The sequence below is a fragment of the Suncus etruscus genome, chromosome 12 (genome assembly GCF_024139225.1).
Source record: "Suncus etruscus isolate mSunEtr1 chromosome 12, mSunEtr1.pri.cur, whole genome shotgun sequence".
In the NCBI taxonomy this organism is placed as follows: Eukaryota; Metazoa; Chordata; class Mammalia; order Eulipotyphla; family Soricidae; genus Suncus; species Suncus etruscus.
Genome location: NC_064859.1, coordinates 32056953 through 32082920, shown reverse-complemented (window position 1 = coordinate 32082920; position 25968 = coordinate 32056953). Strand labels below are relative to the sequence as shown.

The window sequence follows — 25968 nt, the reverse complement described above, 5'->3', positions numbered from 1 at the left end:
TTGAAGTTTCTAAACCCATAACATAAGCTTTTATAATCCTAAAATAATTATTTTGAGATAAATATATTTAATAAAAATTCATATATAGTAGTTTAATGAGTGAAAGATAATGATCATTGCCTCAGAATATCATGTTTTTAACCTGATTGATTCAAGATACAGGTTCATATTAGCAATAATAATTAACTAAATTATACTCTAATATTTAGAATTCTTTTTGTATTCATGGTATACCAGCACTTGAGCAAAACAGATGCTATAACAAAATATAATAGATTGCTTTATCTTGAAACAAAGATGTGCATAAGAAACTTGAATGTGGTCTGTTCAGTTTTGTGAACTGAATTCTAATGAAACCAAAATGATCAAAAATACATCCTTTTTGAATTTGTTCTTTTCTGTTGTTTTTCTATATCAAAAGCTTGTCCTCAAACTTCACTGTGATGTTTAATATTTTGTCTATGTATTTTAAACCAATCCAAAATTTAGTAGTTATTACAAAAAAATAAATGTAATCCCCAGGGCTGATCAAAGATTTAATCTGACCAGATGGGGCAAACTTGAGAAAGATTTTGACTTTCCACTCTGTTTTGCAACAAGAAAGGCTGATTTTTTTTCCCCTTTCTTTCTTTGTTAGAGAAACAGAGATCAGGGCATCCCCAGAGAAATGAGCAGGTGTGGCCATTTATAAGCATGTCTGCTTATATTACAAGCCAGCATAAGAAAAGTTTGAAATGGATTGAAAAGATCTGCTAACCAGTTTTAATGTTTCACCCTAAATCCTATTTATTCACTCAAGAACTGATCAAGTTGGCAGAAAAATATGTCTACCCAAACCTTTAAAAAATCTTGTAATTTTATTTATTTTCATTCCATCTTCAGTTTCAACTGAATAGGTGCATATTGGTAATCCTTGCCTCTGGACAAGCACATAATTCTTTTTTTCTTCCTTTCTGAATGACTAATAACAGACCCTTGCTTCCTGTCTAATGATGAAAGGGTGGCAGTCAAGTTCTTTCTCTTAGTTTACTACAAAGTTGAGGAATTTCATGGACCACTTTATGAATACAATCCTGTGAAATACTAGCAGTACTAAAGCCCCATTTAAAAAAAAAATAGATAAGTTAAAATGTAGTTATCCCAGTTAATAAAAGTCCAATTACAACAACTTAGAAAACACTCAAGATAACACAAGAATTATTTTATTTTTAAGAGTGGGGAATAATTTGGAATTCATTGACAGAAATTGGTTTGTTGTTTCATTGTTTATACACAGACTTCCAAAGAGCAAAGATGCTTACTACATTTCTTCAAATGATATATTTTTAGTTTTGTTAAAGTTTAATTTATGAAAATGTATGTAGACACAATCTTAATATTTTAGTTCACCTTCAAAAATTCATGACTTATTTGGCTAAAGTAATGTCAGTCAGTGATATTTGTGGCTAGTATAAAAAGGACCCCCTGTGGCAGCCATTTTTCTTTAAGTCTCAAGATCCAAAGGCTGTTGAAAGAACAATTGAATAAAGTTGAGGATTGGAGAAACTTAATTTTCTTGTTCTCTGTGAAATGAAATCTAGCCTTCTCATTTCTCTTAAAAGCAAAAGTCCGCTAAGGGGTTGTAGCTATGTCAGAGCCGCTGGGATGCCACTGCTGATCACTTTAATTACTACGACTAAGGAGGATAAAATTAAAAGTAGCATCATTGAAGCAGTGGAAGGAAGCTTGCCTAGATGTCGGTGAACTGTGAAATATAAAAATTGCATACCAATACATTTTTATGGAAAGGAAACAAGGAATTACATTACTTATTCTTGAACAGTTTATTCTTAAATTGTCAAGTTTTACTAGTGCATCATCTATGGAAGATTGTGGACTATTTCAGAATTGTAAAAAAAAAAAAAAAAAAACTGGTGTCTTGAAAACTTGTTGTGAAAGAACTATTACTTTTTTCAGCTTATGTCCAAAGTGGTTAGTCCCTATCCACATTTTATATTTGAATATTTTAAACCATTATATTGAAATAAACATACTTTTCACCAGAACAGGACTTTTTTGACTCATCTTGAAATGTTTGCAAAGAGAAAAGTAAAGCTTTAAATGTGCTATATTCAGCACATTTTCTCACATCTCATAATTTAAGGAAAAGAATTTAAGTTTAAAAGAACTGTTTAAAAAATCTTGTTTCTGGGCCCGGAGAGATAGCACAGCGGCGTTTGCCTTGCAAGCAGCCGATCCAGGACCAAAGGTGGTTGGTTCGAATCCCGGTGCCCCATATGGTCCCCCGTGCCTGCCAGGAGCTATTTCTGAACTGACAGCCAGGAGTAACCCCTGAGCAAAGCTGGGTGTGGCCCAAAAACCAAAAAAAAAAAATCTTGTTTCTTTTCATTTCTCTGTATTCAGTGGCAGGATGGAGGAATATAGCTGAAATATCAGAAAATAAGTTTTTTTTTTTAAATAAATCAGCAGTAACACCTCAGGAAAATTCATTGAATATCAGTTATATACTATCTAGGACCAATCCTTTGAAGTAATACATATACATATTTTATTTCATATTGTACCACTTACAATATGTTTGACCTTGGGTGCTATATTTAAGTGAGATATGGTTTCTGTCAAGTCAGAGGTAATTATTGTCTCACTAAGTTGTTAGCAAATGATACAACAAATATGTGAAAACATAAAGGGACAGAAGGGGTATTTGCTTAGAATTAACTTGGAAAAAAACACTCATGTTGAGAATGTATCCATCCCTAAATCTGTCTTCACCAAACCTACTAAAGACTACATTTATCTTGAAAAAGCTAAGCTATCTAGGGTATGGAGTTATTGCTCCATAATATGATCATGCATGAGGCTCTGGATTTGATCTCCAGCACCAGACTTTTTTTTTTTTTTTTTTTTTTTTTGGTTTTGGGCCACACCCAGCGGTGCTCAGGGGTTACACCTGTCTGCTCAGAAATAGCTCCTGGCAGGCACGGGGGACCATATGGGACACCAGGATTCGAACCAACCACCTTTGGTCCTGGATCGGCTGCTTGCAAAGCAAATGCCGCTGTGCTATCTCTCCGGGCCCAGCACCAGAAAGCCTAAATCATCCTACAGAATTAAGTCTGCTGCTAAAAAAATATATATATATAGAAAGGTCATCAAATCCAGGAAGCCTAACTACCTCAATTTAATAAAAAAAATTTTCAGCTACATAGATGAATGAATGTTACCATATATATATATATATATATATATATATATATATATATATATAAACCTTTTCAGATTTTCTTCTTTCCTCCCTCTTATCCTTCCTACCTCCTATCCTTCCTCCCTCTATAACTAACTCCTATCTCATTTCTCAGGAATCACTTCCAAAGGGGCTGGGGGGAATTATATAGGGTATCAAAGCTCAATCTCAGGTTGATACCACCTTACCAGCTGTACTTTCTCTTTAACCCCAGTACTTTTTAATTGTAGCATCTTCCAAGTTATTGCTACACTCCAGTAAAAATACTATTTTTTTCAACAGATATATATAAAAAGTTATATACTTCTTTGCATTCCTATCATCTTTTAGTGAGAATGGTCAAAACATAAACAAGATACTTCTGTACTCGGGTAGGTTTAGGCAAACCCTAATTATCAGAAATAGTTATTATCGACATACTGTGTAATTTGTGTTGATTCCTATACAAAAAGCATTGAAATAATCATCACCCTTACTCTAAAATCATTTTGTGCCTTTTAAGCTAAATAATGTCTGATTAGGAAAAATGATGCATATGTTTTTTGCTGTATATTTAAAATGTTGATGTAGACATTACAATGGCACTTATATATAAATTGAAATGAAATTATTCAGTTTATAATTAATCTGGAAATTAGTGTTACCCTTTAAATGTAAATTGGTTGAATCATCAATTACAATAATGACAAGCCTTCTGCCCTTAACAACTAACTTCTATTTTTTTTTCAGTTGTTTTTTTGTCTTAAGGGAAGTTAATGGATGAGAAAACAAATGTGTCTTCCCACTGGAGAGCTTGAGGCCCAAGCAGAATTGTCCCTGTGGTGTTAGGACATTAGTAGAAAAGTAAATCAAGACAATCTGATAGAGAACTAGAATTCTGTCAATCAGGCTCAAGATTTTTTGCTGTGTCCATAAACTTTGTTTACTGTAGGGTTTTATGAGTTGTAACCTGCCCTTGCAGTCTGTTAATGAGGCTAAATCTCGCTACTTGAGAATTGAATTACAGCACACCTCTGGGCTAATGGTTATAAACAGAAAGTCCCTTTAGGGCTGCATTCTGAGTTGTTCATTTGCATTTTTTTTCTATTGTATATAGAACAATGATGGATAAATAGGTACAAACAAACAATTTACATGGAAATTGATAAAGTGTCCCTAATTAGTATTTAGAGTTGCTTTTACTAATGAGAGCCTACTTTAAATAGTACTCTTGGTAAACTCTCAAATAATTGTAGATGAATGTATTATTGTGGAAGAAATGGAGGCCAAGGTAGGTGACAACCTGAGGGGGGAAAAATGGTTCTGATTTTATATTCAGAAATGTAGAATCGTTTATTTTATTTTAACTCAGTTGAGATGAACTTAGACCACTTAGTTTTAGTCTGAATCTTCGAATTCTAGCTCTGCAAGAACTTATTATTCATGCAGTGAAATTCACTTAAACCTAGTTGCCTGAGGCATAGCATATAATGGTTTTTATTAGTGCTCTTAACTTTTTTTAAGTTTGAAAGATGAAAGTTTAGTAAAAGCTTAATTTTCCTCAATTGGTTATGTAATTTGATACTTCGGGAATCATATCATTTGCTGGTTCAGAGCAAAGGATCTCGAGTAAGACACATCTGTGCTGGGCTGCTGGCTTTGACATCAGTTATGATGTGACCTTTGTATTTTAAAGCTAATTATCTTCATAGGGTAAAAATTGGGTTGTGAAAATTTCACGAGGTAATGAATATAGAAACATACATTAAACCTCGATAAATATTAGCCAACACCAAAATCATTATCAAACTTGAATTTCCTTTCTTATATGTTTCTGTTAAATTTTTCTAAGCTCAGGAATATTAACAGTGAACTAAGAATTTTTGTATTCTTTTCTCTTCAATCTTAAGCATACTGTCAGATCACAAGTTAATCTCCACAACTTTCTAAGAAAATAGTCTTCTCTTCCTTTGTCCTTTCCACAACCACTGCTCACTTCAGAAAATCATATACCGTATTTGCCTTCAACCCATGAAAAACTTCCTAAAAGTCAGGAGTCATATTATATGCTGGTATACGGCATGCTGAAACTTATTCCAGCTTCAGGGACGAGTGATCCGCACCCCTCTTACTTTTAAGAAGTAACTTACTTTTAAGACTTTTGGGAAGTTTTTCATGGGTTGAAAGGTCATCTTATACGCCGGCAAATACAGTACCTCTTTTCTTTTCTTCCCCCATTTCATTTTTTTCCAGTGCCTAGGATTAGGCTAGGGCCTCACATATTCAAGATTAAAAATCTAGCTTCATCTTATTTCTCTCCAAGATTTCAAAGACAGGCCTCCTGAAGGTAGTTCAAATCAAGGACCTGATGATGTGGCACAGTTTGGGCCGTGTGATTCTGGGGATACCCATCTTCTCCCTGTGGCATTCGTGGGAACTCAAAGATCACACCTGGCAGTGCTCAGAAACCTCTAGGACAGACTCATCAGTAGTGTTTGGGGGTACTATGTGGTACTGGTTATCAAGTCCCAGATAAAGTGTATAGTAGGGTAGTGCCTCACATGCACCCTAACCACTGTACTATTCTTGGCTCCCAAAATATGTTTTTGTTGATTTCTTTGATGGTTTTAGGTTTTTGGAGAATGGGGCTCCCCAGTGGTACTGGGGAACTCCAGGGTTACAACTGGCATGCTAGGAGACTATATGGTTGTGGCGCCTTGGGCATGCCAGGTATACCCTCTAGCCCTTGGTGTTATACCTTACTAGATGAGATTTCTTTTTGCGGGGAGTGGGGGAGCTCTGGTGGTCCTGACAGAGTGCTTAACATCATATCTAGCAGAATTCAGAAGACCACGTGGTGGTACTAGGGATTGACTACAGGCCTTCTGCATGCAAAGCATGAGCTTAGTTCATTGAGTTATATTCCTTTGGCCTCTTCAATAATTTTTCTTTAGGGGGCTCTAGGGTTATGCCTAGTCATATTCAGGGACTTCTTCCAGTTCATTGCTCATGGGTTTCTCCTGTCAGTACTCAGGTGAGCAAGCAGTGCCAGGGAATAAAAACCAAGGTCTCTCATATGTAGTACATGTACTCAAATACTTTTAGCTATCTTGTTCTCTTAAAATAACTTTTTGTTTGTTTGTTTTGGGTCACACCCAGCTCAGGGGTTACTCCTGGCTCTATACTCAGAAATCGCTCCTGGCAAGTTCAGGGGACCATATGGGATGCCAGAATTCAATCCACTGACCTTCCGCATCTCTCTGGCTCCCTAAAAATAACTTTTTTTATAGCTAAAAATAGTTATTTTGTTCCCTGAAATAACTCTTCTTTACAAAAGTAGTACATGTGTATATAGGAAATTAGGAAATGAAAACAAATAAAAGAAAACAAAAATAGCTGTTTTACAAAACTATCACATTATTTCAGTCCTGACATTCGGTAATTACTCATCTATTTCTATACATATATGATAGTGTATTTTGTCAGAATTGTTATTTATTATTAAGATTAACATATTAACCTAATATTAAGGTTAGTACTTGATAATATAATATGTATGCATGCATTCATGCATACAGATTTCTCTAATAAATTAAGTACTATCCTTTATAGTTGGTCTTTCCTAACCAGTATCTAATCCTGAATTTCACATTGCAAATAGGTTTCTTTTATTTACACACATATATACCCTTGGGTGTATTTTATTTACACACATATACACCCTTGATTTTTGTAGCAACACCCAGCAGTGCTCAAGGTTTATTCTTGGCTTGTGAACATGGTCACACCACAAGTAAAGTCGGAGTGGGACAGAACTCTCCATAGGCTGGTATGATCATCCTGTGATCAGTAAAAATGGCTAACCCTAACAATATGTACAAAAATATAAAAAATGTAAAAAATAAAAAATTTCCTTTTAAAGTACTTTTTAAGAAAAAAGCAGGGCCTTGGAAGTGTGATTTTGGTTGGGTGGGTGGGTGGGCTGGTGACATTGCCTGTGGGTGGTGAGGACTATTTGAAGGTGACCTCATTTAGATTTTGAGACTGGAAGTGGAGGGTGAATAGGTCACAGTGACCTTATTTTAAGTTTGATGTTTCCCTTTTTTGCTGTTTAGTCATCTTCTTCGGTCTTCTGCTTCTTGGTATCCACATCCTCATCATCTTCAGCTGCCTATTTGATGGCAGCTGCCTCAGCCTTCTCATCTTTATCTTCATCCTCTTCTTCACCATCGCCTTCCTTTTCATCTTTTTTCTCCCTCTTCCTCTTCTTCATCTACCTTATTGTCAATCTTCTGCTCCCCATTTTCCTGGTTAGCACTGCCTCTTACCATAGTTTTAAGCTTCAGGGTCCACTCCTTTTTTCCTTCCTGTCTATTCACTTTAAGTCTCAACTCTTTCCTTTCTGATTGCTATCACCCTCTTATTTTAATTTCCATGGACTATTATAAGAAACCTTCTAAATAGTTTCCTTCTGATCTGCCTCTGCCAATCTTACTTGTGCTCTGTTGCCAAATTCATCTCTCTCAAATTTACCTCTTGTTGGTTTTGCTCCTTAAACAAACAAAAGGTGAAATAAAAAGACAAACAATCCAGTTGTTCACCTTCATTGTCTTTAGAATAGAAAGAAATGACTATACATCTTTTGGGGGTGGGGGTACAACATCGGGGCCCAACAAATTGTGCTCAGGGGTCAAGTGATCAAGGAAATATTGCTATGTTGGGAATCAAACCAAAGTTGGTCACATACTGGGCCAATTCCAATACTATTTCTTCAGCCCTACTGTACCCACTGTTCAGTTTTCTTCCTTGCCTTGTCTTTGTTATTTTCTTCCCCTATGTCTAGGAAAACTATACTAAGTACTTTGCCCGAATATATGTTTTTGTCTCTTCTTGACTTTTTACTATTCTTAACCAGCTAGTGTCACTTGCAGTAGCCCACATAATTGCCAACTTCCATTACAAATTTTACTCATTCGGGCTCAACTAAAGAAACATGAAATCTGCAGCTTTTTCTTTGAGTATAATGTAATTTGACAAGTATTATTTTAATATTTTTGTTTTTAAAGATATTGAATATAGGAGTACATTACATTCAAAGCATGTGAGAGAGGCCCTATACCAGTAAGATATGTCCCCAGTTGACAAGATTTTTTTCCCCACTCCCCAATAAGATTTATTTAAGTAGTAATATACACACCAACAATCATACCCACCTGAAGACTACAATAACCTGGAAAGAACAACTTTTTTTGGGGGGTGAGGTCACACCCAGTGGTGCTCAGGGGTTACTTCTGGCTCTGCACTAAGAAATCATTCCTAGCATGTTCAGGGGAATCAGAGGGGGTGCTGGGATTCGAACCAAGGTCCATCCTGTGTTGGCCTTGTGCAAGGCAAACGCCTTACCGCTGTGTTATTGCTCCGGCCCCCTTAAAGGACAACTTTTTCCACAACATAGGAAGAAGAGAAGGATTACCAGGGGAAGGCTAATAAATTTAAATTGAAATTTGAAGAGTTTCAAGAAATGAGGGTGCATTCCAGAAAGAGGAAATAACATATTTAAATCCACAAGTGCACAAAACTACATAGTATAAACAATTCTGTATAAATATGAGGTATTATAGAGGTTAGGAGAAATTAAGAGACAATAACTCTGCAAAAGTATTTTGCAGCTAGGCTATTTTAGGCTTTGTTGTGTCATAATAATGCTTTATAAACCTTATAAAGCAGTATCTCATTGATTATTTGGTTATTTATAGTAAACTTTTTAGTTGATTAAAAAAAAAACTGTTACTTAGTCAACAACAGAATAGATACCCTATCTACAACAAGCTATACACAGAGGGGAACAGTTTCTCTAGCACTCCGGGGGTCAAAGGGGAGATATGGGACACATGCTGGGAAAAGAGGTGGAGGGAGGACAACGGTGGTGGTGGGAATGGCCCTGATTCATTGTCACTATGTAAATTAAATACTGCTGTGAAAGATTTGTCATTCACTCTTTGATCACAATTAAAATCTTTATTTAAAAAAAAAAACCTGTTACTTTATTCTCTATAGTTTTTATTTTTAAATGTCAAAAAATGTATTCAGTTTTACTTTTTTTTCTCAGGTTTATTCAAGGGAAGTAGGAATGTGGCAAGTATATCACTTAGTCAGTTCTTCTTTTACAGCTACCAGTAGCAATAACCTTAATGAACATTCCCATTCTAATACCATGAAAGTACTATTACCTATATTTGATCAGTAGCTATAACAGCATTTTCTGTTATCAAAGACATCTCTCAGCCAGTGCTTGTCCTTTATGAGAATATAGCAAGTTAACATCTATTCTTAAAACTTAATATGGTGTTATGTCTGGGAAGGGAAATGATTCAAAGGACTGAGAGTATGCTTTATGTGTTGGAAGCTCAGAGCTTGATTCCTCTGTACCACATGATCCTTTGATCACTGCCAGGAGCAAACTCTAAGCACCAACCTCGGAATAGCCCCCAGCACTGCCAAGTATAGCTTAAAAATAAATCAACAAAAATGCATTATTAATTGAAATTTTGTTATAAAAATTGTACTTTTTTCTAGAAGCCTAATTGTATGTATGTCGTTGTTTTTGTTATTGTTGCCAGGGATCAAACACAGCTTCACCAAGGCAAGACATATACTCTACTACTGAGCTACATTTCCGGCCCCAACTCTGCTTATCTGATTAATAATAGTTTCTTCTATTTTATGTGTATATCTGATACATATTTTCTACTATATATAAATAACGTGTAGTCAAGCCTTCTTTAAAGCTAGTATGCATTTTAACCATTTAAAAATTTTAAATATGCTTTTAAAATGTCTTTTTAAAATGATGTGACATCCAACTGATATAGAGCATCCTATTTATAATGTGGGCCAAGCACCATGCTATAAACCAGTTACTATCATGATGATCAGATTGAAAATGAAATTGCATTTCTGTCAATTACTGAGTTGGCAACTGTTCAATATATCTTAGCAGCAAGATGAAGAGCGACGTCGGCAGCTGAGAGAGAGAGCTCGTCAGCTAATAGCAGAGGCTCGATCTGGAGTGAAGATGTCAGAACTTCCGAGCTATGGTGAAATGGCTGCAGAAAAGTTGAAAGAAAGGTCAAAGGCATCTGGAGGTGAGTTAAAGAATTTTGAATCATATTCTACAGACTCCGCAGAAATCCACAGTGGACCTTTTACAACTTTTTGTTCTTCAAAATGTTTTAACAAATACATAAAGTTTCTACTTATTTATGTGTTTAAAAAAACCTAAAGGAAGACTAATAAATTAGAAAATAACTGTTGTTTTCCAAATCAACCTTTTGTCTTAATTTCTACATATTCAAGAAGTACTTTCTTAAATTGTGTTTTAGGAAAAAATTCTTCAATTTTGTTTTGTAATTATATGTTGATTATATTAGTAGAAGCATAATACAATTACGCTATCAATATCTCAGTATTGAGATCTAATAGTAGTGAGTCTTTGAACAAAATATTTTAAAAGTAGCTTTAGTAATGTTCTTGGCATTATAACTTAATAATGTAAGTTTGGTTTTGTTTTGGTTTGTTTTTTTGGGGGCCACACCTGGAGCACTCTGGGGTTACTCCTGGCTTGGGGACCTTATAGGATGTCGAGAATTGAGCCCAGGTCTGTCTCGGGTCTGCAATAAAGTCAGATACCCTACCACTGTGCTATCGCTCTGGTCCCTAATAATGTAAGAGTTTTATATCATTTCATATCCTGGTGCCATATACTATGGAGTGATAGTATAATGGGAAAGGCACTTGCCTTGAATGGCTGACCAGGGTTTGTACCCCAGATGGTCTCCCAGGTACCATCAGAAGGTTTCTTGATTGCAGAGCCTCGAATAAGCCTTGAGCACTACCAGATGTGGCTACCTCCCAAAATAAAGAAAAAGAAAAGTCTCATCCATTCTTCTTGGTCTTTTTATGCTAAGGAGGTCTCAATAGATATTATTATTGGAAGAAAGACTATAAGAAAATTTTTATTTTGTTTCTCAATGCTTAAAGCATCTTTTTGACATAAAATTTTTTACTTAAAAGGAGTTATTCGGGGCCGGAGAGATAGCATGGAGGTAAGGCGTTTGCCTTTCATGCAGGAGGTCATCGGTTTGAATCCAGGTGTCCCATATGGTCCCCCATGCCTGCCAGGAGCAATTTCTGAGCCTGGAGCCAGGAATAACCCCTGAGCACTGCCGGGTGTGACCCAAAAACCACCAAAAAAAAAAAAAAAAAAAAAAGGAGTTATTCAAGAAGCCATGGGTTTTTTTGCTTTGTTTTTTTTTTTTTGGAGTAGGGTTGTATTTTGGGGGGGGGGTGGTCTTGAGCCCAAGCCCAACTTGCTCAGATGTTATTCTTGGCTCTATATTCTGAGATAATGTCTGGTGGCTATTCTTGGGGAGACAATATTTTCAGTGTTGGCAGATTGTAAGGCAAGTGCTTTAACCTTATTATTATCTCCTGGCTCTGTTTCGTTTTTAATCTCAAAACTCTTTAACCTATTTTTCTACCAAAGCATGCCAAGTACTGTGCTCTGTTAACATTAGAATGCTATGATCACCCTGAAGAGTAGGCAAGTGAGGACTCGAATGAGACCTTAGAGAACAGAAACAAAAGAAAATTTCTAGGTCAATGATAAACTTCTTCAAAGTAAACTAAAAATTAATTCTAAAATTCTTTAGAATGCTAAAATTCTAAAATTAAATTTCTTTCTAATTAATTTCTAATGTTAAAAGTTTAACATTTTAAAGAATTCCAACTAAAGTTGCCACATATAACTTTCCATTCTATACATTGGGAAGTTTCTTTCCCAAACATTTATGTATCTGCCCCTCTGGGCTTCTCAGAATCCTGACATCTTAATTCATTCTTCTGTTTTAAATTTCTAACTCATCATTTAGAATTATTACAGTGTTTTTTTTTAATTCTACAGCTTAATAGTAGTATGAGTATTTCATAGCCACATTTATATATTTTTATGATAATTTGTTCCACTTATAAACTGTTTCACTCATTAGTGATAAATGACATTCTCAGTCTTAAAAATCGTTTCCTCTATATTTTTAGCATAGAGTAAAAGATTCATAAAAAGACTCATTCTTTTTATTTGTTTGTTTTTGTTTTGCTTGAGGGCACACCCAGCAGTGCTCAGGGCTTACTCCTTACTCTGCACTCAAGGATCACTCCTGGTGGGGCTCAAGGAGCCACATGGGTACCAGGGACAAACCTGAGTCAGCCACGTACAAGACAAATACCCTACCCTCTATACTATTGTTCTATCCCCAAACAGTCATATTCTTAACTCTTTTGATAGATTGTCATAAAGTTTCTAATCCCTCCTTTTTGTGGCATTATAAATCCAAGTAGAGCAGTAATAAGAGCATAGACAGCATCCAATGACTCTCTTAATTTTCTTTTCCAGTAGCAAATAGATAAGTTAAAATCTGGGAAAGCTAAGAAAGTTTAATGAAGTAGAATGGGTCGGCTATATAATTGATCTTTTAAATCAAACCCTCTTTGAGATTAAGCTAAGACTAGATGAAGTATTTCCAAAGGAATCACAGTGATTGTATATGTTGGGGAGGTTTTATCAGTGCTACAACCCAGTGGCTAGCTTCCCTATTTAGTAACTAGAAAGAAGATCTGATTTCAGCATTTTTCAGCAGTCAACAAAGTAAATTTTTAAATATGGAAGTTTGAACTATGGAGCTAGCATAGATGTACAGACTAATAAAATAAGGAAAAATCTGGTGAAGTGAACATGATCTAGGTGAATCTACTAGAGTCTAGACAGTTTTCACTTGTCTTATACCTGGCACTGGCACCAGTTTTTGTACTAGGAGTTGAACAATCTCTGGTCCAGAATCATCTCTAAAGGGAAAACAAAGAGACCAGGATCCATTTCTCCCAATGAGTACATCTTATCTTTGATAATTGGAAACAATCATGACAAGATGGTAAATTCTTATTCAGAGCATAAAGGCTGAATGACCTGTTCCATCTTATCCTTGGAAATCATTGATTGTCTTCATTTAGGTATATAAAACAGAATAAGTGATCTGTATACTGGACTATATGATGATCTTGATGCTGGGAGTGTTGTGAGAGATTTTTAACACAAGAAAGAGAATAAGATTTTTTGCCTGAAATACATTCTTACATACACATACATACACATTTATTTATCTATTGAGCACTGCGGCCATTTACTAAACAGAAATTTAGCAAAATTCCTGGCAAGGGCCAGAACAAATATGTTAGGCATTGCAAGCCAGGCAGTTTTTGTCTTAAGTACACAGCCCTGCCCTTGAAGCCTGCACGCAGAACAATATATAAATGAAAGGCACTCATGTATGTATTACAAAAGGTAGGTAGTTGGCTAGGTTTTGTCCTCATGCTGACTTTGCATCACAAATTAGAAATTCACTTGGTTTTCAGAGTACAGTTTCTAAATGAAAATGACCTTAAGAAGTTGGGAAGTCAAAGGAAAGAGTGGTCCTTCTAACAATAATTTCCTCATTTGAGTAATTAACACTAATTTCCCTCTAACATTAGCACAAATTAGTGTTTGTTATTCTAGTGACTAGTGGGACTCATCAGGTCTGAATCAGGAATTGAATGGGAGAAATACTGGAGAACCATCCCAGATGGAATAGTAGAGATATTTTGGAAACAATGGTTCAGAAAGAAAAAGAAGAGGGCTTAAGCAAGAGCTAAAAATGCCGAGGTATATGTTTAACATGGTTGCTATTAAGACTCATTATGTATGCCCACCTGAAATCTCTCTTTTTTATTCTCAAGAAGTCAGTTACCAGCCTCAGTGATGAAAGGAGATGTAGTAAATTTGAAACGAAGTGTTTTCAGGAAATATTTGAGTTTTCCACAGGAAATATAACATTCTAGATTATGTATGACCATATATTTCAAGCAATGGACTTGTCTTTTATTGCAACATAAAATATCCTCATTCTAGTAAAGTAACAGTGCCATAATATCCAAAGAGCTATGTCCTACTTCTTATTTTGACATGGTCTCATTTTGATATAATTGAATGCTTTCAAGAGAATTTAATACTGCTGTAGTACACTATATATTTTTTCTGATCACTTTTGTTTCCATAGACTTGTAAGGGTTTTATTTTAATTCCTCATTTTGGGGGCTGAAAAGATAGTACAGCAGATTAGACATTTGCTTTGCATGTAGCTTAACCTGATTCTATTCCCAGTATCACATTTGGTCCCCTGAGCCCTACCAGGCATGATCCCTGAGCAAGAAGTAAGCCCTGAGGACCATTGGGAGTAGCCAAAAACTTTAATAACCTTCTGTTGTAATGGTCTTGGCAAGGTGTGAAATTTTGGGTACAAATTGGTGTTTTCATTTTCAGAAGTATGATTTCATTGTCAGAGAATATAATCTGAATTTCAGTTTGGGGTATTAAAATTTTATTTTGCCAAATATTAAGTTATCTGTAGTGATCTAAGGCCATGTGTAAGAAAGATTTATATATTATTTTAAGATCATGTATTTATATTATGTGTAGTATATTATATTTTATATATGTATTATCTAGAGTTTATCACTTTAAACTAAGTTAGAGCTATTTTTCTTTAACTTAACATTTTTGTTTATATATAAAGCAGTGTACTTTGTATTGCATTTTACATAATCAAAAATATTATTTTAAATTTTGTCCAGGAGAATGCATGCCTACATTGCCTTTATTGTTTTAGTTACACAGCAAGTAGAAGTTAATAAATAGAAACAGTGGAAATTCATTCTCTAGAAGATCTATAAACTGTGTAGTGTGTCATTTTTACTTTTTCCTTCCCAGATAGTGATGTTTTTTTGTTTTTTAATTTTTATTCTAGCTTAGGCCAGTGTTTCTCAACCTTTTTCTGACTGCAGCCTCCTGTTGACCTCGTTTCATTTCTGTGCCCACACCCCATCCTACTATCTGATCCTCAATATCATATTATTCTTTCCATTTCCATAATCTTCACCTGTGGCCCCGGTGGGCTCATTTGGGCTCCCAGTTGGGAAATGCTGGTTTAAGTAGCATCAATACAATATTAATAATATTTATGGCCTTAATATCAAAAGTTAATATACCTTCTCCATTACTATTGTGTACAAGACTCGCTGCACTGACCTTATAGAACTTCTAATCCTATTCTTCCTTCCCAACCCACCAGTACTTGATAATCTCAGTTTTGTAATCCCTAAACCAACAGTTGACATTATTTGATACTGCCTTTTACCTTATTTTGTTTCTCTATATTCTATAGAAAATGAAATAATTCAGTATTTGTCTTAATATCTGATTAATTTCACTTTAACATGATCCTCTATAGGGAACAGAGAGGTAAAGTACAACAGATAGGGCACTTTTCTTGCATGTGGCTATAACTAATCCATTTGAAACTATATGTGGTTCTGCATATGGTCTCTAGCATGACCAGGAGTTACTCCTGAGCACAGAGCAGGAATAATACCTTAGCAAAATAATGACCTCCAATTTCATCTGGAAGAACTGATCTTTATATTTTTCTTACAGCTGAGTAGTAGTCCATCATATATGTACCAGAACTTCACCAATTCATTTGTTATTGGACATTTGGATTTTTTCCCTATACTGAATATTAAATTAAGCACTGCAATGAACATAGTATCCATATATCTTTTTCAATTAATATTTTTCTGCTTGGGGAAAAAGATGCCAAGAAATTAAATAACGGAATTATATCAAAAATATGTTCTTACTTTTTTAAAGAAATTTTGTTATATTTTCCATTGAAGCTCAATGAATAGCCAACTTTCCCACAATAGTGATTGAGGGTTCTTTTTAACTACATCCCCACCAATACTGATTATTTCCGGTCTTTTTGATATATCCCTTTCTCACTCTTGTGAGATGCATCTTTCATTTTTATTCAGGTAATAAACTTTTCGTCTGAGGTTTGCAATACATTCAGTCCACTCACTTGGTTTTACTATGAATAACACACTTATTCTGACTTGAAATTATATATATGTATATATATATATATATATATATTCAGGGGCTAGATAGTATAGCATACTGCCATACACTTGCCACTTGGTTGACTCAGGTTCCATTTCTGGCATAGATTAGGTCCACTGAGTAACTGAGTGATCCTTATGTAAAAAGGCAAGAGTAAACCTGACTATGGCCACAAGTCAATATATTCAAGTATATTCAACTACAGTTTCAAGACAAAATAAGTGTGTGATGCATATTGCATATCTTCAACATCTAGTACTGTTTTATAAACTGTAGGTAGTTTACAGAAGTTTCTTGAATAAGAGAATGACTTGAATTTTGTATTTTAGTTCTATGTTGATCACTAATAATAAATGGAAACTGGTTGACTTCTGAACCTTTTGACTGCAAGCTGTCTCTGACAAAATAATATGAGGAAGTGTGAACACTTAGAATTAAGAAAATATTTGTTAATTTTCTTATATATCCTACAGAATTATTTTACAGGAAATTTATGAGGATAATTAAGTTGAAGATGCTGACTTTTTGTGAAATTAGCCAAATATTTATGCTGAGCTTAGTTGACTAGAAAATATCTCCTAAAAATAAAAAAGAAAGAAATACATTGCCTCATAAGCAGCCAACCCTTGTTCCATCCCTGGCACCACATATGGTCCCCCAAGCATAGCCAGGGATAACTCCTAACACTGACTCAGAAATAACTTCTGAGCTCTGCCAGATGTGGCCCCCAAACAGAAAAAATGAATAAAAAGGAAAATAAGCTCTCAATTGCTTATACTTCAATAATGTAACCAAGAATAGTGCCTTAAAAATTGAAAGTATGTATCATCAGTGTTTTCCCCCGAGGGTGGGTATTTATCAACCTTTTTACAATTTTTCTAATTTTCCCAAGAGAGATTTCAAGTGTAACTCTATCATATGGATGACCCCTGACATAACTTCATTGTACGTTTTCCCTTGATCAACCACTAAGCCACTGGGTCATTACTTTCCTCACTCCCTTCAAGCTCCACTGAGTATGTATTACTCCTATAAAAAGGGAAAAGTGGGCTGGAGAGAAAGTATGGAGGTAAGGCATTTGCCTTTCATGCAGAAGGTCATTGGTTCAAACTCCAGCATCCCATATGGTACCCCAAGCCTCAGCCTGGAGCCAGGAGTGACCCCTGAGCGCTGCCGGGTATGACCCAAAAACCAAAAAAAAAAAGAAGAAGTGTGGCTGGAGATACAAGGCTCAAGGTACTTGCTTTCCATGAGCCAATCTGGATCCCCAACACTACATTTGATACCCTGATTATTGCAAGCAGTGCTTCCTCAACATGGAGCTAGGAGTCTCCCAGAGTACAGCCAGGTGTTTTCCAAAAACCCACTCCATTAAAAAAATTTGTTTAAACATAAATGCAAAAATAAATTTTGAGCTCCACTTCGTAAGCCCAAAAATTTTAAAATAATAATAATAATAAATGATTTCCAAGTACCTTGGAAAATTTTTAATAAATGTAAACTATATTCAGATTAATATTTATAATAATGTTTACTTAGGAAACCTAAAATCAAACACAGTGATAAAAACAAATAGCACAAATACTCAAGGATGTAGCCAAACAGAATTTTAGGATTTCTCAATTGGAAAAAACACTTCAGAATACTTTAATATTGTTAAAGTTGCCCAATAAAAAAAATAAATGGTGAAGTAGTAGGAATATATCTCTAAGGACTAGATAGATATTTTTGCAAGGGTGAGAGAGTACAGCTGGTAGAATCTTTCCCTTGCCCATGACAAACTAAGGACCAAACTTTGGTACTGCATGTGGTCCTGTAAGCACTGCCAGGAGTTATCCTAATACAGCCAGATATGGACCAAAATAATAAAAAATTAACAAATGAATGCTGCCTGTCAGTAGTAAATGTGTTGCTAATGTGTGCTTTTTCAAATGTATGTGATTTATAACTAGCCAGTTTTATAGGAAGAAAAAATACATAATAGTATTTTTTGTTTGTTTTTGTTTGGTGGCCACACCCAGCATAGTTTATTGTGCTGTGCTAAGGGGTGGGGAAGGTAACTCCTAGCAATATTTGGGGATTATTAAATTCTGGGGTTTGAACATGGGATCCAGCATTCAAATTATGTGCACAGCCATTTGAGCCATTTTCTCAGCCCTATAAGAAAAATATTTATATTTAGAATATTTTACTAAATGTATAATAAATAGTGCTACAAGTCTTATTCCCATATATTTAATTTTGAATATTAAGTTTTAGCCAGTTTTCTGTGTGCTTTTCTGAGCTTTCTATTCATATAGGTCCTGTTCTAGTCTCAGTCTTTTTTCTTAATTTAAATATGATGCATTTTGTTAATACTTCAAAATACTTGTCTTCATATGATTCAAATATAATTTTATAGATTATATCTAATAAATGATTAAAATGTATAATATAGTGCCAGAGCTATGGTACAAAGGGTAAGGCAATTGGCTTGCACACAGCTGACCTGGGTCAGATTTCCTGCACCGCACATGGTCCCTGAGCACAGCCTGGTATTTAAATGTAGAAATATTTGATAGTTTTGTTACTAAGCCAGCTTTATTTTGTTGTAAAACAAATAGTGAAAAACTATTGATGATTACCTTTTAAAATATGGGCACCAAATGAAGTCACTGAAGTGATTCCTAGATAGTGTGGCAAATTGTAGAAAAACTTTGCATTTACTTTTATTTGACAGTTCATCTTTGATATATAAATGGAAATGACATGAGTGCAATCAATACATAAATGTTAATTTATATAGTAGTGAAACAATAAAACTGATTTCTTCATTTACTTTTCTCTGTTATATCTAAATTTAAATGTCATTAAAATACTAGGTTCTCTTTGGTGATTTGGTTAATTATATTAAAAAGAAATAATATACTAACATTATTGCTACATGTTCCTACAGATGAAAATGATAATATTGAGATAGATACTAACGAGGAGATTCCTGGAGGCTTTGTTGTGGGAGGTGGAGATGAACTTACTAACTTAGAAAATGACCTTGATATTTCTGGTAATTTCAAGTTATAAATATTTTGTGTCTTGTTGCATGGCAATTTTGATGGTTATATTCTTATTATTTAATCAATAGGGATGAGTTTTATAGTTTCATCACATTTTATGTTCTCAAATCATTTAGCTAAATCCATTTTCCATTAATTTTATTATTTTGTTTAGATTTTATGTTAAAATTGTTGAAGTTGCAAATTGTACTTTACTAAGATTCACTTCATATTTTATGTTACACGATACAATTTGTATGTATTGAATAATTGGCTTTCTTCTCTGCATAAATAGGTTAGCATGACATGATAGAATACACATAAGTAGTACTTCAAATGTAATCCTAAACTGTGGATCAAATTTTCTGACTTGGTTTAAAATTGGTAGTCATAGTTACATTATTTTTAAAATACTGTGCTTGCTTTACTTTATAATTACTGGTAAATGATATACATAATAATTGATTATACATATTTTGAAGGCCACTTATTTAAACTGCTATTAATGTCCTATCTTATATTTATAATTATTACCTCAATGATCACATTGGCAACTGACCTAAATTACTATTTTTAAATTTATATATATATATACTGATATATAAAATTAGAAATTTTCTATAAAATGATACATTTTTATATATCTATAAAGGTACATACTGGTGTTTATTTTTTTAATAGGTAAGTGTACCACATAAATTGCCATTGTAAATCAGTAGCAGGTAGCAATCCAAAGCTTTTTTTTAAATATGAAGCTTCCATAAGTGTTTATTGTATTGAATTATAACAAGGAAATGTCTTTGCTCATCTATTTAGACTTACAGTCTAAATTATACTTTTACTAATTAGAGCTCAATATCTTTAAATTGTGCAAGTTCAAGAGAATACTCATATTTAAGAGAAAATGTTATCTGTGTAGTTAGAACAAAATTAGAACAACCTTTAACTGTTTCTCTTTAAAATGTGTTATCTTGGGGGGCCGGCAAGGTAGCGCTTGAGGTAAGGTGTCTGCCTTGCAAGCACTAGCCAACGAAGGACCATGGTTCAATCCCTTCCCCCCCCCCCCCGCGTCCCATTTGGTCCCCCCAAGCCAGGGGCAATTTCTGAGTGCTTAACCAGGAGTAACCCCTGAGCATCAAATGGGTGTGGCCAAAAAAATAAGTGTTATCTTGGTAAAGTTAATTTTCTTTTAACCAAAAGATTTTTGTTACCACCTACCCACCATGCCCCAACAACTATAGAGGCTATCAGAATACAGTAATATTCCTGTACTGCTAGGAGTCTTCATAAGATAGAACTGAAGTATTAATGTTTTATTTATGGATATATAAAATCAGTCATAATAAAGAATATATTCTTCCTAATTTTATAGTAGATTGTGAAGATACGATAAATTAGCCATTTCTTAGTCAAGACGAGGAAAAATATTTGTTTTATTAACATCAACTTTGTGAGGTACCTTAGAGATTACTTAATAATATGTCCCATAGACTGGACTTGTCCTTTCTAAAAAAATCTTTGCTACTTTATGTATCAAAAGAGAAAACACATTTCTGTCTTCCTACTTTTGGAATTAACAGATAGTATTGTTTACTATGCTGATGCATGTCAATGAACACAGACACGTAGACTTCCCAATTCTAACTACACTTTACTTTATGACAGTAAGAAAAATGAAGGTAAACTTGAATCTAGAAGTGCAGAATTCTTATTATGATTTTTATCCTTGCTTTGTTTTCCCCAAAATTTCTTTTCTCAGTTGTATATAAAAGTCATAATGCTTTAATAATAAACTGTTTAATCTTCATCTTGATTTGACCATAGTTCATCAGATATTGTTTAAAAGAGAAGCCTGGCAATATAACTGACCGATTTGCATGAAAGCTATGATAATGCCATTTATTAAGAGTCTTATAATTAGAAAGCTTATTAATTTTAATGAAAAGTATCATTCGCCAAATGGTTGGCATGTCTTTAACCATTTTATTATTAAAGAATTGCTTTGAGTGAATTTATTTAGAATTCTTTTCATTTGTTTAACTATTAAATATACTTCTAATAATTTGAAAGTTTTTTTAAATTATAGATATGTTTTATTTATTTTAGTTTTCTATCCATACTTTGTGCATTCTGAAAATGTGATTTCTACTTTATTTCTTTTATTTAAATTATTTTTTTAATTATACACTGTTTCAGAGCTGAGTATATAAGTTCACTCATGAACATTGAATTCTAATAGTGTCTAACTACTCTCTGAGATCATTTTAAAAGCTTATTTTAGCACAGCATTAAACATCTTAATATGCCCAGGGCCAGAGAGATAGTCCAGCTGTAGGGCTTTTGCCTTGCATGCTGCAGATCCAGGACAGACCCTGGGTTCAGATCCCAGCATCCCATATGGTCCCCCAAGTCTGGAGAGCAATTTCTGAGCACAGAACCAAGAGAAACCTCTAAGCACCATAGTGTGTAGCCCAAAAACGAACAAACAAAAAGTTTAATATACTGAAGACTTTATAACAAATATTTAAAAAAAATGTCCCCTTTTAGATAATTAATTTTTGATAGCTTATGTGTATCATACCATTATTTATATGAGTATGAACATCACAGATAGGCTTAGCTTTTGTAAGCTAAGCATTGTAAGTAAATTAGTCTTTAGGTAAACTGATATATTCTTTTAAGTAGACTGACCTGAGGAATAGGGGGGGATACATATGTAATAGGTATATTGTACATGTGTGCTTAAAGACTAGACCTCAGGTTTTTCCCACCACGCCTTATGTAATTAGGTAATGGAGGTGTTAACTACTGCTATTTATAATCAGTTGCAATATATGTGTTTCAAATGAACACATTTGTATCTTAAATTTACACTAGGTTATGCATCAGTTATATAAAACACCTTTTTATGGGAGAGCTTCCCAAACTTGCCTGGTGCCCTTCCAAAGGATACAGACCAACTGGGCCATATTGTTTATTCGTAGGACCAGAGGATGGGGTGACTTCCTGGCCCTGCATTGCAGGAACCCTCCAGAACCTCCATCAGGAGAAGAGCTTGGGCTATGGTACTGGAGGTCCCCAGGACTGAGAGCCCTTGAATGCCTTCAGTCTTGCACAGCAATGCTGGCTGGGGTAGTAAGTAGTGCCAGTGATAGATATGGGATCTGATCCCTCTGTCATTCCCCAGACCTTCAGTAAGAATATTTATAAGGATTTCCCCAGTACTATGCCAGGGCTAGAGATTCTTTTGAGGATATTTAGGCTAGTAATTCAGGCTTCACTGTAAAGTGCTTAGTCCTGAGATTCAGTGTTGCTCCAGCCAGCAATGCTGGGGCTCATTAGCCACACTAGTGACTCAGTGGGGAAGAACATTGTGAAGTATCAGGGTTCAAACTTAGAGAATAATTTTATGCAAGACATATGCTTCACCTCTTTGAGGTATTTCCACCGAATCCTAAAATAAATTTTAAAGAATAACATCTATATACCTAAATATTACTCCATCTTACTATACGCATATTGCGCAATCTATATAAAAACGTGTTGCATATGTCTCTTAACACATAGTATTTTAATGTAGTATAGTACTAATTCATAACCTCCCTAAATTGATAATCCATACTTCTAAAATACAGTTTACTGTTATTAATAATAGTTACACATTTAACAGAACAAAATGCGAAGTTGGTGGACTTGAAGTTAAAGAAGCTCCTAGAAGTTCAGCCACAAGTGGCAAACTCATTCTCCAGTGCTGCTCAGAAAGCTGTTGCTGAGAGCTCAGGATATGACAGTAAGGTAAATCTTAATTTATTTAAAAGTATTTGATTCAGGTTTTGGTGTATCCTAAGTTCTACTGGTACTTTATTGTTCTGAAAGTTTTTTTATCCAGTTCATCACATTTAAATTAAAATAAAAAATGTTTCATTAAATAATAAGCATATAGATATAAATATGGTAATCTGTATTCAAAGAACTTTTTTTTTCAGAGAAACTGTCAATAAAAGTCAAAATATTCATGACTTCTGTCTATAGTTATTTTGCACAGAATTTTGCTAAACGAACTTAGTGTATTTTTCTTTCACTCTCAACCTTTAAACTCTTTAGATAAAAAGAATTAATGTTAATGTTAATTTATGTTCATTTAAGATGGTTTGTGGTGATAATATTCTTAAGATACTTGGAAGTATTTTGTGCCGATATGAACCCTATCTTGTTTGTGGGCTTTTGGATAAATAGTCACATTATACAGTGATGATGATCGTGGTTTTTATTAAAATATTAATATGACCTCCAATCAAGCTTTCACCTTTTTCTTGCAGAATATTACTAATATATTACTAAGAGCTTAGGGCTCTTCTGTCTATGTATAACTTTTCACCCACCTGCGGACCATGGGGACAACTCTGCTGACTGAAAGGATTTCCTTCCCTTAACACAGAGATGCTTTGAAGTCCCAAAACAATGACTTTCATTGCTTTTCCCTTACACTGTCGGTTTCTATAAATTGGTGATGAAAGTGTGTGGCAGCACCAGAGGACTTTTGGTCTCTATCTTTGAACAAAAGGAAGCCTGGATCAGGTCTGATTTTTTGCGTTCAATTTAGCTTTCTGCAGTGGATTTAATGCAGAATGAAGCTGGCCTAAGAATAATACAATGGATTGAAAAGGCTAACTGAATTAGTGGGTTTAGAGGAATACATTTGTAAAGTGGCAGAAGTCCCTAGTCATAAAAAGGTTTCTTAAGATGGGATTTGCTGGCTAATCGCACTGATATTTTAGCATGTTGCCATGCCTAAAATTTTAGCCATGTTTATTTTGGTAAAGACTTGAGTTTTAGCTGTTGCAGGCAGTTATTATGATAGCAGAATACACATTTTCTTTAAAAAGAACAAATAAAAAAGTGCTTTATTTAAACTTTACACCTAGCATGTTATAAGTATGATACCACTAATAAATATGTTAGGTATCTTATTTAAAAGTCATGATATTTTCTTCTTTGGTTTACTGACCTGAATAAATTATATTGATTTTGCTTTCCAAATGCTTATGTAGTAATTTTAGAAGTTATTCCAACAAAAAATATATATTAAATAGCTTGTCTTTGTATAAATCTTTAGTTAAGATTTTTTTAATGGTGCTTATAAAGATAATGTAGAGTCCATCTGTTCTCTTGAAGCTTTCAGCAATGATTTGGGGTTTTATTTATTTTTTTTTGTAAAATGCAGTTTACATGTTCGTAAATGAGGCATTCTGTGTTTATGGAAAAGGATAAACTGTTACCTTCCCTTGAGGATTCTGTATCCCAGGCCTCCTTGAGGCTAGAGAATAGGCCATTGGAGGACTCCCTCATTACTGATTGTCTCAATGCAGAGGAAGGGCAAAGTCTTGGTAGCTTTTGATAACCAGTTTCAGCATTCAGCAGGCTTAGCTATTAGTCATGCATCTTAGCCTTTCCCTATTTACTTTCAAAACACTTAATAAAAATAATAAAAGATTAGGTATAAAATGAAATATTTGTTTGGTACACAGCACCTCGGTATCTGCAGCTTCCACACACTGCAGTGGTTCAGTCTTCTGGGATATTTCTTGTTGATAGAACCATTTGAATTTGTTACCAGTATTAACATAGGAAGCTCTGGAAAAGATAATTGTAGTTTCCTTAGCTGTAAAGGGCTTAGTTACAAATCTGGCTTTGGAAAGTTATAGCTGATAAAATGCAGTTCAGTGGGGTAGTATTATAATCCTACCTTTTAGCCTTCATTCTGCATTAGTGGTTTATCTCAATGAGCAAAAAATTAGAACTAGTTCTTCTTGTCATACAAGTCTGTGGGACTGTCAAGCCGATGGGGCACAATAGTTTGAGGAATAGACAGAGGCCTGAGATCAAACCAGGGACTGCACAAAGCATGCACTATACCACTGAACATGTCATTGGGAAAGATAGAATTTCATGATATCTAATGAATATATCATAAATAATTATGAAAATGAAGTTATTGAGAATTGTGCTCCTTTTTAAACTATGTCTCTTAAAAATTTTGGCTATAGAGAACAGAACTTGAAATTGAGGTATTTAGAGTTCTTAAAAGTTCTTTTCCCTTCCAAAAAGTTTTGTTATTGGCTGGGACCAGAGTGATAGTACAGTGGGTAGAGTATTTGTCTTGTATGTGACCAATCTGAATTCAATCCCCAGCATCCCATATGGTTCATCTGAGTCCACCACGAGTGATACCTGAGCACAAAACTAGGCACTAAGCCTTAGGCACTGCCAGGTGTGACAAAAGAAAGAATGAAAAGGGAAAGAAAAACGGTCTTGTAATTGGCATTATCTTAAGACAATAAGAGTTGGTTTACTAATATATAATTTCATGACAAACATTAGGACTCCTTATAATGTTTGTTTCACTTTTAGGATGGCACAGATGAACTCCGTACTGAAAGATTACAAAAAGCAGTAGAATGTTTTAGAAATCCTGTGGTGTTCAGCAAAGATTCTACAATCAGAAAAACTCAACTTCAGTCTTTCAGTCAATATGTAGAGAATAGACCAGGTAGGAATATTTAAAAAATATTTTCCCATCTTAAGATTTAACAATCTGTAAAAGTCTACACATATGGTGATATTGTAAATCTATATTTTAAAACACAAATATCAAGCTTTAT

The 25968-nt window shown here is 34.4% G+C and overlaps 1 protein-coding gene across 4 annotated transcripts in view; it reads left to right on the top strand.

The window, feature by feature from the left end:
* Positions 1–25968, top strand: part of EHBP1 (EH domain binding protein 1) — a 291044-nt gene that overhangs the window by 210223 nt on the left and 54853 nt on the right. For 2 of the 4 annotated variants that reach the window (XM_049784722.1, XM_049784721.1), the window contains 4 exons: positions 10221–10368; positions 19210–19317; positions 22977–23101; positions 25718–25856. In XM_049784722.1, the coding sequence (XP_049640679.1) occupies positions 10221–10368; positions 19210–19317; positions 22977–23101; positions 25718–25856 (520 nt within the window). The remainder of the gene's footprint in view (positions 1–10220; positions 10369–19209; positions 19318–22976; positions 23102–25717; positions 25857–25968) is intronic. The other 2 variants (XM_049784723.1, XM_049784724.1) reach the window with 2 other exon arrangements.